Here is a 17,170-nt window from a genome sequence, read left to right on the forward strand (position 1 = left end):
GCAATGTGCCTACAAACCACGATTTCCAAAGACTCAATTCTGATTGGCTGCTTTTTGTCCGTTAAAAAGTGACAAAAAGCATAACGTTACATATTGTCATTTTATTTCTTTCAATATAGGACACCTAACGTTACAGTTTCACTGTCTGTTTATTCTGAATATCTGATTTACAACACTGAGTGTAGCTAGTCCTTCAGTGCCTCGTCATGTGGACACCACAGGATGGCGCTAACAAACAAGATGCAAGTAAGTAAAGTTGCACTACTCTGAACTTCCAGTACTTTATTCAACATGTAACGTTATCGATCATCTCACATCCGCGATCCGCTGCCGCAGAGAGCGGTAGGTTGAACACCTTCAACTCTCTAATGTTACTTCAGGCTGCGGCCGACAGTACACAAGGCCTAGGCCTATTATATGTTAGTTAAAGTCTTGATAATAATTTAGGAACAATACCATGGCTGGATAGCTAGCTTTTCTTGTTGTTAGCTAAACATACTGTCAAATTATATTCACGGTTTATCAACTGTACGCAACGTTATTGACTTGGAATCTTGCTAGCATTACTTTATTCTTTATTCAGGACACAAAAAAACGGTCCATTGCACAATACAAAACATAGCAAAAGACAGACAAATACAAGACAAAATATTAAGTGAGCGGACTTGAAAATCTCCCGTTACCAGGTCCGTCCTATTTACTGGATGGAGAAGGTTGTTTCAGATATTAGTCAACCCCCCAGGTGTTACCAGGTAAACAGTTATTCGTTGTTGTTTGGAAAAAAAACAAACAAAAAAAAACGTTTTGATTGCAAAACGCATTAAAATATAAATGAATGGTGTTAAAAAAAAGTTTTTTGACAGGTGGCAATTGGAAGTGGATTTTCTTTTTTAACTTAACTTTAAATATGTTCTGAAGTGTATGTTTGGTTGTAGATATTTCACTTTTTTATGTTAGGCTGACCTGCTAGCTTCTAGGCTACTGACTGAAACTCTCTGGGTAACACTACCAATTATTGGAATTAATTCAATTAAAAGAAAAGGAATATAATGGGGCCATTATACAGACATGTCAAACAAAGCATAAATCACCAATTAAACCATGTTAGGTAAAGTTAACAGAGGTATTAAAGTAACAGAACTTCCTAAGCACAAACCTTGTATTTCACCAGAATATGTGATTTAATGTCAGTGTAATTACTTGGAACACAAACCAATAATTGGCTTACCATTAAAACAAGATACATTCTTTCAGTTTTTATGAAAAAGTTACATAAATGGCCAATGGTTTATCCTAAGAAGCCTACTGTTAAAAAAAAAAAAAGACCTGTGATATTGCTGTCTGACAGTGCCAGCCTGTGTCTCTGACTCTGTACCAATCTGTGACTGCCCCTCTGCATCATACGTCCCGGGCCTGTGAAGGAAACCACACAGTGCCACAAAGAGTCACTTGATTTGGTCAGGCTTTGTAACCCAATGACAAGTCCACATCTGTCTATCTATTAAAACAAAAACAAAAATAACTCATATAAACCTAAATCAACCACTACTTATAGTATGTGTGGCAACATACATTCATTTCTATATCCTACTTTTTCTTACAAAACGTCTTTGGAAACTGAATTTAACTATGGCTATGATTGTAATGCATTATCATTACCCTTAACAGTTCACTTATCAGTGAAGTGAGTGCCAGTGTGCACCATAGACAACAGCAGGTGGAGCTAGATAAAAAAAGAATGTGTCAGTTTTCCCTGGCTCATCAGTAAATCTCATTGTTCCAGGATAATGATTACAGTAATTAGTTTTCAATCATTGACAGATCATTAGGCGCTGCTCTCTCTCTCTCAGTTGTCAAACATATTGGAATTCTTACCTTTGATGTCATATTTGTTTGAATAGTAAAATGACACTCACACTATGGAGTATAGTCATATTTTTAGTTGATATGCATCATCTGGGCAGTCTAATCTGACATCTTCAGCTGCTGATTAGGACATGGATGGATTACTGAACGGGCCTACCTGGCACAGGCTCAGGGGCCCAAAGTGTCCCCCCCCCCCCCCCAACCTTCACTGGCAAAATGTAATTTAAAGAGATACACCACAAAGATATACAAAATGGCCACAAAGAAACAAAACGACTACAAAGAGACGCAAAGCAACTGTGAAGAGACAATAAATAACTAAAAGAAGGGGCAAAACAACCACAAAAAGACAAAATGGTCACTAAAAGACAGTAAACTGGGGCGCCCTGGACTGGTAGCTTACCTGGTTGCGCATGCGTCCCATGTACCAAGGCTCAGTCCTTACTGCAGTGGCCCGGGTTTGAGTCAGACTCTCGGCCCTTTGGTGCATGTCATCCCCCCTCTCTCTACCCTTTCATGCATTCTGCTGTCCTATGAAATTAAGGCCAAAAAAAACTTTAAAAAATAAATAAAAAAGAGACACAAAACCACAGAGAGATGTGTAACAAATACAAAGAGACACAAAACAGACGACGAAAATAGGCAAAAGTATTACAAAGTCAGTCTTGCTCCTATGTAGGAGTGGTGGTGGGGCCTTTTGCATGTATTTGTGCCCTAAGGGCCCATTGCCTCATAATCCGCCCAAAGATTAGGAAACAATGTTGAGGAAATGTGCACGCCACGTGTGTAGAATACTGTTGCAACTGATTCTTGCCTGAACAGTGTCCCTGTTGAGCATTTATGTCTTTTTCACATATCTTTAATGCACGTTTTCTAATACCACCGGCGATAAAAAACCTCTGCTGGACAGATCGTGCCTGTGAAAACTTACATTGCTAGCTCTAGGCTGGCTACAGGTCCAGGCATGAGAGATATCACAGGTACATCCAACAACATGAGAACAAGCAGAGACCAGCATGCTAGTGTCAGAGCAGTAGAAAAAGTGGCATGCATTCTCAGTATCTTTCTTTGTCTTTGATTCAACCACACATACAAATACACACACAGTAACTATCTCAATGACTCAGCAGCTGTTTATTCATTTACCAACTGCAACATCATATCACACCAAATCGTCATTCTTTGTTAATCTTAGTGTATGTCAAGTAAAAACAAAGGATCCACACACAAGCACACAGCTTGTGTGCACACGTAGGGAGTAGTGTGTGTAATTTGACACACACAGGCACACACACTCTTTCTTGTTTAACTAAACCTGAGAAACCTTTGTGGAGTACATGAATCCCTAACTCTGAACCTTAACATAATACTGAATTTCCTACCCCACAGTGTATGGGTGAGAAAACCCAGTGCTTATTGTGCTAAGAGGAAATGAATTACCATAGAAACCTGTTTGTTTGGGTTTGTTGTCGGTTTGGGGCTTTGGTCTTAAATTAGATGACTGTGTATTTTTTTGCTACTCAGACCTCACTTGTATCTTGTGTGCAGTTAAACCACCAGCCAATGTTTGTGAGTGTAATACTACTCTGTGTATTCTTTACAAATCAGAGAGGGAGGTACATGCTGAATTATTTATATCTCATTGAGCCAATTCTCAACACACTGAGCTGGTTGCCAGGGGTATCTGGGGTCCCCAGCTGTTGGCCCCATCAGCCCCACAGACCAGTGTTCCCCCTGCTACCCAGTGTGACAATAAACCAAACATTATCTTTATACCCTTTACCTTCCCCTTACCACACATCTTGCCACAATCAGTCATCTGTAGGTTAGACTAGAGTTCTGAATCAGTGTCACTAGCAGAATAACTCAGGCTAAGACCATTGCCCAAATTGATACCAGCATTTATATCATATAAAAAACGTTATTACAAGTAATGTCTTGGCAAGTTGTGGAGGGAATCACTGAGAAACGTCTAAATATAATGCACGTGGCCCCCAGTCAGAAAGTTAAGTGAGTTTACATCCACTAATCCACTACTTCTCTCATTCACTTTGTCCACTCTTTCTTTGTTTGGGAGCCACTATAAACTCAACTATCACAAGACTTCAATTACTTAACTCTGAACAAACATTTGGCACTCTTTTTTCTGTATTTCTGTAGAGCCTGTAAAGAACACAGACAAAATGATCAGTGTAATCATTCTGCATGTGTTTATGTATGGTCATGCACCACCTCCACGTCTGAACTTGTAACATGGCAGACTATTGCACTACATGCCCCAGTGGCTGCTTTTCTTTCTTTCTTTTTTTTTTTCCCCCCTTCCTCTCAAAGTACACGGGTAGCATGAGTGAGAAGAGAGTGCCAGCAGCCAGCAGCCCAGGACCGGTTGAAACCTGTATGGGTTGCAACTGAGGAGACACTTTCTCAACCTAGTGCACCGTCAACCAAATCCAGAAAGAGCTGGAAATGATGCATGACTTCAGCACCCAGGGTCCTATTGACTGTTGAGTTTATCAGTACCTATAATACATACACACAGATAGATAGATAGATAGATAGATAGATAGATAGATAGATAGACAGACAGACAGACTGATAGATATTATAAATGTTGCCTTCTGTGCACATGTTAATAACAGTTTAATTTAACTGTAACAACACAGGGCATCATGTCAAACGCGTGTCATGTGCACAAAAGGCACATGTGAGACGTCTGAATAAGTCAGCAAAGTTATTTCAACACCACAATGCATTTGTGTGTCTGGTAGGCTACTCGAAACAAAAGAGGGGGAAGCTGGTGCTTCCTTCAAGACACGCAGGACAGAGCGTAGACAAGAGAGCTCAGTTTTCAGCTGGTAGGCCTATACAGCTAATTTCCAATAGCATTCAATTCAGGGGTTTGATTTGTATTACATATAATTTGTTCCACTTGCTGAATACTTACTGAATTTATTATAGTCCAGGCATTATGATTCTCAAAGGTTTGCTACAAAACTTTGTTTGCTGTACCAAAGTAAATGTAGCATCATTAGTGAAAGCAGTATAAGCCTACTCAATGAGTCGGCCACATAGGCCTATTTCCCTATGCAAAACTTTACGGAAAGCAATTGCGTTTTCAAATCACAAATGTGTACTTTTTGCTGGGATTTAAAGTATTTATAAAAAACAACGTTTAAATACAACATTTTCACAAATGTTTTGCTGGTACGTCCAGCCCACCCGTGGACTGTGTCGCCCTGTCTATCATTTCTTTCTCCCATACGCAGTGAATGCAGCGTCAGATAAACTAGCAGGCAGGCGGTGTCCTCAGGAAGTTGGCATAATGTCATCCTCCAATGAGAAGCGCCCATAACACTCTCAACGGCGGTCTGTGTACGGCTCATAGACTGTAAGATAAGGTACGGCTCCATATTGGATCGGTCTTTTCTTAAAAATACATTGCACTCGAGGTCTGCTGCATATTGTCTAACGTACGGCCAGGCAGCCAGGCAGGCAGCCGGCTCTGCTTCCCGGGGCTCAGGTGTGAGGGATGTAGCTGACAACCCGCGCTGTCACGAACAAATGTTCCTCAGAGCTGTGTCTCACACAGCGGCGTCATTCCCACAGTTTTGAACGGGGCTGAGAAATTAGGTTAGAGGCGCACCTGGAGAACGGAGTGAAAAGTGGCATGCAGGCGGAGGAAGAAATAATTGGATTGAGATAACGCCGCAGTAAGTATATTTTCCTTCACAATGTTCTAAATATAGCCTACTTTAAACGAATATAATATTTATTTTACTCCTAATCAATAACCTCACTAATATTGTTTCTCCGCGCGTGGCCGAGCACATGATGGTTTCCAGAGAAGAAACATGTTTAGGCTACCCGGTGTGAATGTTTAACGCCACCGGGACACATGCTGATTCTCAGGCTCACGTTTCAACAAGTCACCTGACCCAGTACACCAAGATAACTTACTGCGCAAGAACTCCTCACGTCGGGGGAAAAGTCCGCGTATCATCCAGCTAGACATGTCTTATTTCCCCATATGGTGGAATAGTCTACCTAAACAAAAAAAGAATCACCCAGCCTGTTTTCCACATGGCCGGTCTGCGACCTATTTCCTATTTTCTTGCTGTCTGCAGCCATGTCTAACCCTCAGACCTGGCTTGAACTTAGTTTACACCAGCGGTGTAGTCTAATGTATTGTAGTGGGTATACTGTAGTGTGTATGTATGGGCCTATATATATGGGCCTTTTTGGAGGCCCATAGGCATATCATAGTGGGGGGTCTGGGTGTCCTCCCCCAGGGAAATTTTGAGCGTCAAAGACTTCATATCCTGTATTCTGACACACTTTTATGCACCAATTTACGGTGAAAATATCTTATTTAGCCTATGTGAAGAAAAAAAAAACCGCAGATGACAATTCAGAATATTCAAAATTATAATGGAAAGTATGTTGTTACGTGCCATTGCGCATTTTTAAGTGGGTATATGGAAATCCTGGAGCTTTCTTAGTGTACTGTGTATACCTGCATAGACTACACCACTGGTTTACAATTTTATATATATTTATAATTTATAAAATTATAGCCATCTTTAAACTAAAATGGTCCCCGCCCTTTCCTTTGGTCCCCATGCCCCATACCCTAGAGGAGGGTTGATCATTATAAACCACTGTGGAGCCCATATTATATCACGACTCACTGGCTGTGTTTTTATTCAACTATTTTTATTTGCATTTTGAAATATCGCATTAGGAAATCTGGATGGAAATGGCAACATTTGATAAAACTTCAATTGTGCAAAAAAGTTTTTCGCTTGAGGTGGTTTTTCCCTTTGTCGTAAAAAAAAGAGTTGATTCGCAAAGTGGGATATGAAAACGCCTTTGCCTGACTTAGCGACCATTTAACTTACATGAATAAACAGCTGTTTACTCTGTTGGCCAATACTGGCTCGCATTAAAACTTGCCAAACCAAATTCCTGAAGATCTTTCTATTGTTCTCTCGTATATGCGTTAGATGCAGGCCCTCAGAAAGTGCGCAGAGCTTTGAAGCCAATTTGGTATAGTAGCCAAACGGGTAGTTGCAACTCTCGTGTCCGTCACATGATGCCTTCGGGCCCCAAAAGATGTGGAAGTTGAACTTTTTTGGTTTTATGCGCCACTGAGCAACTGTCATAGCGATGACCGAGACAGCTTCAGTTGTTATTATTAATCCATGGTCAGATGGCCAAGGCGGCTTGTGACCTCTGCTTCATCTTCTCTGTTCATTGGCGGATTTCAGCCATGCGTAGCCTAGCGCCAACTTCTGGCAAAAACTAGGTGTGGCCTAGTTTATTTGCTCCAAACCGGATGATGGAAGCACACCTAATTTGCATTTCTTTTATGCAACGTTTCAATGTGACATTTGAATGGAAACACATCTGCTCTTTCATTTCACAAACATCTCTTGCACTGATGCATTCTCCAGATAAATGGTTGGGCATGTCAAATATCATTCAGCCATCTTTCATTTAATTCTTTACACCCATGACATGTCAAAATGTCTTCCTAAAAGCCCATTATTTATTTTTATAGCACTATGAGAAAACACCAATATAACATCAGCTATACAGTAACAACCAAGTGTACTTGGCTTTCAAGTTCCTCAAAACAAGTTAACTTGGTATAACCCTGCAGTATTACACTAAAGTGGGACATCTTGGTCTATATGTGAAGACTATAGCCTGACAGTCTGTGTTTCCGGTGTTACCCGGTGTTGACCAGTGGTCGGCCATACACCAATTACATTACTTGCCCACCGCCCCCACCGTCTTTTGGTTTTTGTAGAAAACATAACAAAAAAATAACATTTCTTGTTATCAAAGTCGGACCACGGGCACTAATTACAAACTTAAGTGTCTGCTCTGTACAGCCGTAGCAGCAGCAGCAGCACAGAGTAGCAGGAGTCACATAGTAAGGAGAATGACGCTCTGCAGATATTGTGTGTCATTAACAAATTTATTTTCTTGTAAAATGTGTGGTGTAATCGGTAACCATTTTATTAACAAGCTTATTATCCCGTGGGAAAATTTCCTCACCGTGGCATCCCTAACATATTCTTTATTTTTGAGGCTTATGCCAATCTTTGAGAATTAAAAAATCTGATATATCTCATACGAACTATGCGACGGAGACACGGTCTCTAAATGATCTTAGATGAATCGTTGGTATTTTTGTACTGCAATTTCTTACATATATGCTGATATAAGATCTATATAATAAATGTATATCAGTTGATAACATCGGCCCACTGATTTTTCGGTCAGGCTCTAGTGAAGACCCTCTGAAACAGAAACCAATCGCACCACACCTACACACTACACATTTGCAGTGTCAATCAATAGCGTAGCTGCTTTGACTTTGACCTTTGTGACATGATGGGCGTTCATGCTTGAGACATCCATGATTATTGTGCAAGAGCCATAAGCTTGTTTGGAGGCTGATGGATCTCAGTGATGAAGTGAAACTTATCTGAAATACTTTTCTTTTTAGCTGAGAAAGGGTCAAGATATCAAAATAGTATGACTTATACACAGGCAACCTATTAGCCATTTCTTTTCAATCGGTTACTGCTGGCTTTAGAAGATAAGGCCACTGGGTGTCAACAACTGTCAGTGCTTCCTATAACATGTAAGGGTGTCACCCTCAAACTAGAGACCGGTTACTGCATATTATATTGTGACAAATTTGATCAGATTACGTATAATTGGAATTTCTGGAAATGTACCAAAATGTGAAAAACAAGTGAAACCTCTAATAATTCTAATACAATTGGTTAATCATTCTAATAAAAGAAAGATGGAGTTTGAAGTTAATAGTTTATGTTCACATTTTTTTTATTTTAGATTAATTTTCCTTTTCTGTGATTTTCTTTTGTTGATGAAATGAAAAAAAAAATTGTATTTGAAATAGTTTTTTGTTAGTTTACTTTTAGTTCAATTTACTGTTAATGCTATGTTTGATGTGCTACCAAATAAATCAAATGAACACACACACACACACACAGGAGTCAAATATAGGTGTTCTTATTGGAAATGCTTCAACTCTTTCTTACTTGCAAGGAAAACCTCTATTTTGGAGTGCAATGTGTAGTATAAAAAAGTATGAAATATTTAAATTGTGTCACAAAACTGTTGCTCTTCAGTGCAGGTTCCCGAAAACAACAAATTATCAGGATGGACGGATCGTTTATGTATTTTCCCGAATTACGTGTCTTTTGAAATATGTCTTTCAATTGTGTTTGATTGGGTTAGAAGCAGGAAACGGATGAAAGTTGATTCAAGCATGTGCCACATCTGCTAAATGAGAAAAGCCAGTGATGGATGAAATGTGCCAAATGTCTTAGCGAGTCAGAACAGTTGGAAGACGTATGCCTACATCAAAGGACTGTGCACTGTTCCAGTAAAATATGTTGTATTAAGTCTGTGTTTAGCACAAACTTGATTCTGTGCTTAAACATCATTAAAGGTCCCATATTGTAAAAAGTGGAAACATTTCAGATTGAAGCCGACAAAAGAAGTGAGCTGAAAAAGATGAACATTGAGCATGTAAACATGTTCTAGTAGAAACCCAAAAATAAAAGCATGAACCTAAAGATTAGCATAATATGGGACCTTTTAAAGCATTACTGAGTAAAACTAGACTGAAAAGTGAGAGTTGTATAGCACACTAGAGATAAAAAGACAGATAAAATGATGTAGCACATTTACACTCAGCAGTAGCTTCACAGTTACACATCAGTAGCTTTTACAGCTAGGGGGTTAACACCACAAACAAACAAAACTACAGCTATTCTGAAATTCCAGACCCCAGTCTGATGCCTGTTGGCCAGTAACCTTTCCCTCCATACCCCATTTCTTTCATTAGTGTCCTGTATCATAACCAACAACAGTGTACAGGTGCATGAACAGGAATGAATTACACATGTTTACAATAATACAGTACCAATACAATAATGAATGGCTACAACATGAACGCAGAAACTTCTGCTCGTTTTCAGCCCAGAAAGTGGATCAGCTGCTGGGTTTCCTCCAGCGTCCCTGTGTGATATAGGACGGTATATGTAAAGCATGTATCGATGTCTCCAAAGCAAGTAGTGTTACCGGCAATTTCCACTGGATGCGGAACGTCGACGGAGTCATTAGGTTTCCATTAAAGTCAATGTGTGTATTTCCACTGACTGCAGAACGTCTGCGTCCCTACTCCGTCCCAGTTCCGTCAGTCCGCAGCCCTCCGGAGCAGATACGCAGAGCTTCTATTTTTGACGGACGACGGAGAGCTCCGCAGCAATTCAGCACAATTCAGATTGTGCGGGACAGGAAGTCGAGCACAGAAATAAAATAAAACATCCGGTTACTTTTCAAAATAAAATATACCGTGCTCATGGCAGGTCATTTTCCCTGCACTACACCTTGAAAACACAGCACAGAGTTGTTTCCCCTCTACTCCTCTGGATGGAAACAAACTGTTGTTGGTTTTGTGGTTCTGTTTATAGAAACTACATCCTGTTATATCGCGCGAACATACGTCAATTCGCGAGATCTCGTGGTCGGCTGGCCGCAGCCGTTACGCAACAAATCCGGACCTGGTGGGTATTGACGGACGGCGGAGCATGCAGCCGTTCCGCAGCGGAGCCGGTTCGCAGACGTTCTGCATCCTGTGGAAATCCACGGTTATACACTGATATCAAACGAAATTCGCTGCTAATGGAGTTTAGTTAACACTGTAAACATGCATGGAGTCCATTCAAGGCAGAGAAATGCGGGACTGTTGTGCAAATAAGCAATGTAGCTAACGTTAACTTTAGCGTTAGCGTTAGCATAGCAAGCTAGCGATTTTTACGTTTTAATTACAAATATGGTTGCAAATATATATGTACGGGACTGTGTAGAGCACAAAACAAGACCGTCGTAATTTTTAAATCAATTCTTTAAGCCAAAAATACTTACATTTATGGGTCTCTCTGGTCGACCTGGCAGCCATTTTCCTTGTTGCGCAATGAATCTGGATACCCCTTGCCTTTCAAGTAAGCTCGCGTCCTTGCTTGGCGTTAAGGGGTATATAGCCCTTCCCCTTAGCCCTACCCCTCGACCAAAATGAGTATTGGGACAGCACTTACTCTCACGTGAGCGCGCAAAACTAAGGGGTAGGGGTAAGGGGAATGGTTAAGACAGAGAAATGAGACGCAGCCTAAATGTCTTACTCTAACTCCCCACTTTTGGCAGCCTGCTATGGATTTGACCCAAAAAGATTTCACTTCCTGGTGTATGTTTTGTGCTCTAGAAACTCACGTCAGATGTTCTTTTTGAATTTACTTCTTTGTAAAAAGGCAGTTATAAGGGATGTTTAGTAATCCAAACAGTAGCAGTTAGTTATTATTTTCATTATAGATACATTTGTCGATTTCATTTCTCAATTAATCGTTGTTCCATCACAGTTTTAAAGGTGATGTCTTCGAATGTCATGTTTTAGCTGACCCACAGTCCAAAACCCAAAGACCTTCAGTTTGCAGTGATGGAAAACGAGAAAAGCAGCAATGCCTCACATTGGTGAAACTGGGACAAGAGCGTGTTTGAAGTTCTTACTCAAAAATAATTACTGAAGCGAACAAGTAAATGATTTCTCAAAATACTTGTCACTTAATTTTCTGTTAATTAACTAATTGATTGATTGACTGTATTTAATCTCTAATTTGTTAGTCTGTCTTTTTCATACAGGTAATGCTAAAACCACTAGAGTAGATTAACTGACTCTCCTCTATTCGTTGCAGTGATGTTCACGCTATCTGAGATTGCATCCTTGAATGACATCCAGCCGACGTACCGCATCCTAAAGCCATGGTGGGACGTCTTCATGGACTACCTGGGGCTGGTCATGCTGATGCTGGCCATATTCGCCATGACCATGCAGATCACCAAGGACCAGGTGGCTTGCCTTCCGTGTCTGGATGACCCAGAGGAGGCCACGGGAGGGGCTAAGCCTAACTTGGTTACGCAGCAGAGCACACAGAAAGCAGCCTTATCAGCAGCCACCGGAGCCCCTCTGGCAACCACCATCCCCCTAGTCTCTAAGGACTTACCAGACGACATTGTCCATGAGATCCATGTCACACACCAACACACTGCTGTGGCGGCAGAGAAATATGTCAATCAACCTCAACCCACAGGGATCAGGACCAACCTGGACTTTCAACAATATGTCTTCATCAACCAAATATGTTACCATGTTGCCTTGCCCTGGTATTCCAAGTACTTTCCCTACCTTGCCCTCATCCACACCATTGTTCTAATGGTCAGTAGCAATTTTTGGTTCAAATACCCCAAAACGAGCTCCAAGATTGAGCATTTTGTTTCGATTCTAGGTAGATGTTTTGAGTCTCCCTGGACTACGAAGGCTTTGTCTGAAACAGCTTGTGAGGACTCTGAGGAGAACAAACAGCGGTTGACCGGCACTACCTTAGCACCAAAGCAGGTATCTTTAGAAGGGAAGGATGAAAGCTCAAATGTCAGCCCAACCACACCCATGCTCGGGGTGAAGTTCTCTGCAGATAAGCCCATCGCAGAAGTCCCAAGTAGCATGACAATCTTGGACAAAAAAGATGGGGAGCAGGCCAAAGCCCTGTTTGAGAAAGTCAGAAAATTCCGAGCTCATGTGGAGGACAGTGATTTCATCTACAAGCTTTATGTAGCGCAGACCGTTGTCAAAACGGTCAAGTTTATTTTGATATTATCCTACACTTCGACCTTTTTGGCTGAAATAAAGTTCAAGCACGATTGTGAGCCTGATGTTAAACGGCTAATAGGATACACAAATTTCATATGTACGCACAACATGGCTTTCATGCTAAAAAAGCTGCTTGTTAGCTACATGACTTTGATTTTGATCTACGGGATGGCTTGCCTGTACTCTCTCTTCTGGGTGTTCCGCCGGCCTCTGAAAGAGTACTCATTCGAGAAGGTCCGGGAAGAGAGCAGCTTTAGTGACATTCCTGATGTCAAAAACGACTTTGCATTCCTCTTACACATGGTTGACCAATATGACCAGCTCTACTCCAAACGCTTTGGCGTCTTCTTGTCCGAGGTCAGTGAAAACAAGCTCAGAGAGATCAGCCTTAATCACGAGTGGACCTTTGAAAAACTAAGGCAGCTTGTGACCCGTAACGCACTGGACCAGCAAGAGCTGCACCTTTTCATGCTCTCTGGTATTCCGAATGCAGTGTTCGACCTCACAGACTTGGAAGTGCTGAAACTGGAGCTGATTCCTGAGGTGAGGTTCTCGGCAAAGGTCTCCCAAATGACCAGCCTGGTGGAGCTGCATCTCTGCCACTGTCCGGCCAAAGTAGAGCAGACAGCGTTTGCTTTCCTGCGTGACCGTCTTCGCTGCCTTCATGTCAAGTTCACTGATGTTGCCGAGATCCCAGCATGGGTGTATTTGCTGAGGAGTTTGAGGGAGCTCAACCTAATTGGCAACTTGAGCTCAGAAAATAACAAAATGATTGGTCTAGAGTCCATGCGAGATTTGAGGCATTTAAAGACATTATGCTTGAAGAGCAACCTCACAAAAATGCCCACAAACATCACAGAGCTGTCGCCACATCTGATTAAGCTAGTGGTGCACAATGACGGTACCAAACTTCTGGTACTAAATAGTCTGAAAAAAATGACAAATATAATTGATCTGGAACTGCACACGTGTGAACTGGAGAGGATTCCCCACGCTATTTTCAGCCTGACCAACCTACAGGAACTTGACCTGAAATCTAACAACATCCGAACCATCGAGGAGATCATCAGCTTCCAGCACCTCAAGAGGCTGACGTGCCTTAAACTGTGGCACAACAAAATCATCACCATCCCATCCTCCATCGGCCAGATCAAGTCTCTGGAGTCTCTCCACCTCTCTCACAATAAACTGGAGTCCCTGCCTCCTGCCTTGTTCATGCTGCCTAAACTGCGGCACTTGGACGTGGGCCACAACTCCATCACAGTGCTCCCTCTGGATGTGGGTCTCCTCCACAATCTCCAGCACTTGGCCATCAACTCCAACAAGCTGGAGGTGCTGCCCAAGCCTCTGTTCAGATGCACCAAGCTCAAGGTGCTGTGTCTGGGGAACAATGCGCTCACCGTGCTGCCAGAGACTGTGGGCCAACTGGTCCAGCTCACTCAGCTGGAGCTGAGAGGGAACTGTCTGGACAGACTGCCCGCCCAGCTAGGAAACTGTCGCCTGCTGCGCAAAAGCGGCCTGGTTGTGGAGGACCATCTCTTTGACGCATTGCCGGTGGAGGTTAAGGAGAGCATTAGCCGAGAGAACAACACTTCCTTTACGAGTGGCTTATAGCACAAAAAAAACTGGTTCATGAGTTCATGACTATCCTGCGTAATGGATGTAAGAGTAGACTCTTTATTATTGTAATATCCCTAAAAATGAATGCATTTCTCTTGATTATTTTAATGAGTTGTCTTAGTTGCTTATGTATTAAAATGGTATATATTGCTTTCCTTGTTGCTGAGTATCTCTTATAGTTCAGCAACGTCTTGGCTTTTAGCAGTTTCATAGCTTTGAGTAACAAAACATTAGAAATTTAGCTTCTTTATGTCATACTCTATAGACCAAAACTGATTGCTCCAATGACACATTATGTAGATTTGTCATTGTTGTTTTAGGTACTCAGGTATAATTGTTACCATGGGGAACAATCTTTTTTGCCTTAACTGCTGCTATTGCAATTTTTTTTTTTTTTTTTTTTTTTTTTTTACAGTGAGGCCAAAAATGAATATTTAATGTTTTCTTGTCAGTTTTACATACAGTTACTATCCACAGAGCAATTACACGCTATGGAAGAGGACACAATGCAATGCTTCTTTCTTAGTATTTTTTTTTTTTTTTTTTTTTTTTAGATTATTTTTTGGGGGCTTTTTTCCACTTTATTTCAGAGTGAGAGACAGTGGTTAGACAGCAGAGGTGGGAGAGAGATGGGGGGGATGACACGCAGCAAAGGGCTGCGGGTCGGATTCGAACCCGGGCCGCTGCAAAGGACCCAGCCTACATGGGGCGCACACTCTAACTGGGTGAGCTAGAGGTCGCCCCCTTTCTTAGTAGTTTTAAACTTTTGTTGAAATCGTAAAACCTTTTATTTTCCTCAATGTCCCAACAAAATGACATTAGAGTTGTAAAACTCAGGTAGAGACTAAGCACCATAAAGGAACCTTTACCTGACTGTTGTAGAGATTGTATACTAATTAATTTAGCCTATAGCAATTAATTTGCACATTGAAAACTTAATAACTTAAAGATCCCTGAATGTCCTTTTGTAATAAACTGTCCCAAGAAGACTGACGTGAGCTGATAAAAGGGAACTCTGTTTTATCTTTTTTTCTTAATTAATGCTTTAAAATTTGAAATGTGGAATTAAACCGCTCACAGACTGATTATTTAACATGTCAGAATTGTGTGATGACGACAAACACGTCTGCCTTCATTCTTCTTAATGTATTTCTGTGTAGGTCTGTAGTATATACGCAGTATGTCTTATTTAGTGCTGCTGTACCACCTTTGTGATCCAACGCTCAAAGTTCACAACTTTATGGCACAATAAAACAAGATTTTGGATGAATATCTAATCATTGTTTATCTACTTCCGGCCCACTCCACTGAAACAATAGCTTGCCAAGCCAAACCCACATCAAGGTGGTGGGTCTGGGAACTCACCATTGGCAGGGCTCAATCCGAGGGGGGGGATAAACGGTTGTCTTTCAAATTCCCTCTGCACTCATAGCCAACCAGAGCAACGCTAGTTGATAGATTAAATTTTTGCCGGATCCGGTCGGCAAAACTCAGAACACATCTTGCTTTTTTTAAGAATGACTTCAGTGCTTAACTCCAAGTCTTCCAGAGTCGCGGCCAAAGCCGATTTGAAAGATCGCTGTTGGCCAGCAGCAGCAGCCATCTTCTTTGTTTTCAAGTAGCAGGGAATTCATGCGGAACCATCGCAACTCTGCTGTCCTAATGTTAAGCCCGCCTACCGACTCTATACACGATGTGATTGGCCTGACCAGAATTTGGTTTTTCCAGCTCACAAGCCAACGGAGAGTTGTTAGACTGACCCTGGCTGCAAATTACATTTGCTGCCGCTAGAGTGCGTCTAGATTTCTAGGCTACTGAAACAAGCCTCTGCCTAAATAATTATTACAATGCGGCAATTAATCATCTTATTAGTTACATCTGTGTTTGATAAGTTAAAATGGGGAAAAAAGGTATACTCAACACAAGCTTCACTCTACATTTTTCTCCCGGGGAATCCCCCACCCACTGTCTACAAAGTTTTTGCTCGTGTCCCTTCAAGGGGTTCCATACAAAGGCCACTGAGCCAAGGATCATTGTACCAACAGTAAGATTGTCTGTGTGAGCAAGTGAGGAGAAAACAATAGGTTTACTGTTTCTGTGTTGATCTTATCAAGGTTATGCGTGTTATGCATGTATGTAGCCTTCTGTTCAACAGTCTAATTGATGGCCTTGCAGTAATACTCTGAATAAGGGAACTTCTCTGAGAATTGACATCACGGTGTTCCCGTCCTTGAGAGATCCTGCCCTGGTTTTAAAAGCGTCAAATCATACCGCTGCTCATTCGCTTTGTTTAGATTAAACCCTCTTTGAGCAAACGGTGCTCTCTTCTGCAAAATAAGTTTTTCACAGATTTCAACATAAGGGGGCATTCTTTCTTTGGGAAGTCAATAAACACTGTACTATAGTATAACGTATATGTCTGATACCTACAGTATGTGCAATGGCTTTCAAAGTTGTGTCAGTGTCGGCGAAAGCAGGATAAATGCTACTTTTATGTTATCCATGGCCTGTTTGTAGTAATATAGTTAACCACAAATGTATTTAAGGATATACAGGATGCACTTTTTGACACAGGTATGTAAGAGGTAATAATGCAGGATCGCCTTAAAGCCCTGATCATGATATTGATGTTGTACTTTAGTGGTACATTTTTTCTAAGCATTTGCAATTAAGTTTAACAAACCAACACACACACAGAACCTGGGGCCTTTTAGGCCTCCTTCAGGAACCTTAAATAGTCTAACACTTACATTTGTCGATTGGTTTGTGCGATTTTAATTGGAAATTTGTAATTTGGAATATACCAAAGGTTCTCATGCTTTATTACCTAAAGTTGAGTCTATGTCTTGTAGAGGGACCCTGTGTCAAAAATATAGTTTCAAGAACTTTGTTATTTTAGTTTTGTGCATACATATATAGGCTATAGTACATGGTAGT

At 41.2% G+C, this 17,170-nt stretch overlaps 1 protein-coding gene across 3 annotated transcripts; it reads left to right on the top strand.

Annotated features, from left to right (window-relative positions):
* Positions 1-117: 117 nt before the first annotated feature.
* lrrc8da (leucine rich repeat containing 8 VRAC subunit Da) lies at positions 118-15,503 on the top strand. 3 transcript variants are annotated; one of them, XM_031298030.2, is made up of 3 exons: positions 118-246; positions 11,661-14,758; positions 14,987-15,503. In XM_031298030.2, exons 1-2 carry the CDS (start codon positions 207-209, stop codon positions 14,225-14,227), a joined length of 2,607 nt encoding a protein of 868 aa, XP_031153890.1. In that variant the 5' UTR covers positions 118-206; the 3' UTR covers positions 14,228-14,758; positions 14,987-15,503. The 3 variants fall into 3 exon arrangements, with proteins under 3 accessions (XP_031153890.1, XP_031153892.1, XP_031153891.1); XM_031298032.2 differs by lacking the exon at positions 118-246 and adding an exon at positions 5,155-5,580; XM_031298031.2 differs by lacking the exon at positions 118-246 and adding an exon at positions 5,156-5,576.
* Positions 15,504-17,170: the final 1,667 nt, after the last annotated feature.

This window comes from Sander lucioperca, chromosome 9 (genome assembly GCF_008315115.2).
Source record: "Sander lucioperca isolate FBNREF2018 chromosome 9, SLUC_FBN_1.2, whole genome shotgun sequence".
Classification (NCBI taxonomy): domain Eukaryota; kingdom Metazoa; phylum Chordata; class Actinopteri; order Perciformes; family Percidae; genus Sander; species Sander lucioperca.

What these genes read in the sequence shown, in the direction of transcription:
- lrrc8da (XM_031298030.2), top strand. Translation starts at nt 207, where the DNA reads ATGTGGACACCACAGGATGGCGCTAACAAACAAGATGCAA. An exon ending in CGCTAACAAACAAGATGCAA is followed by an intron (nt 247 to 11,660) that starts GTAAGTAAAGTT and finishes TATTCGTTGCAG; the next exon opens with TGATGTTCACGCTATCTGAG.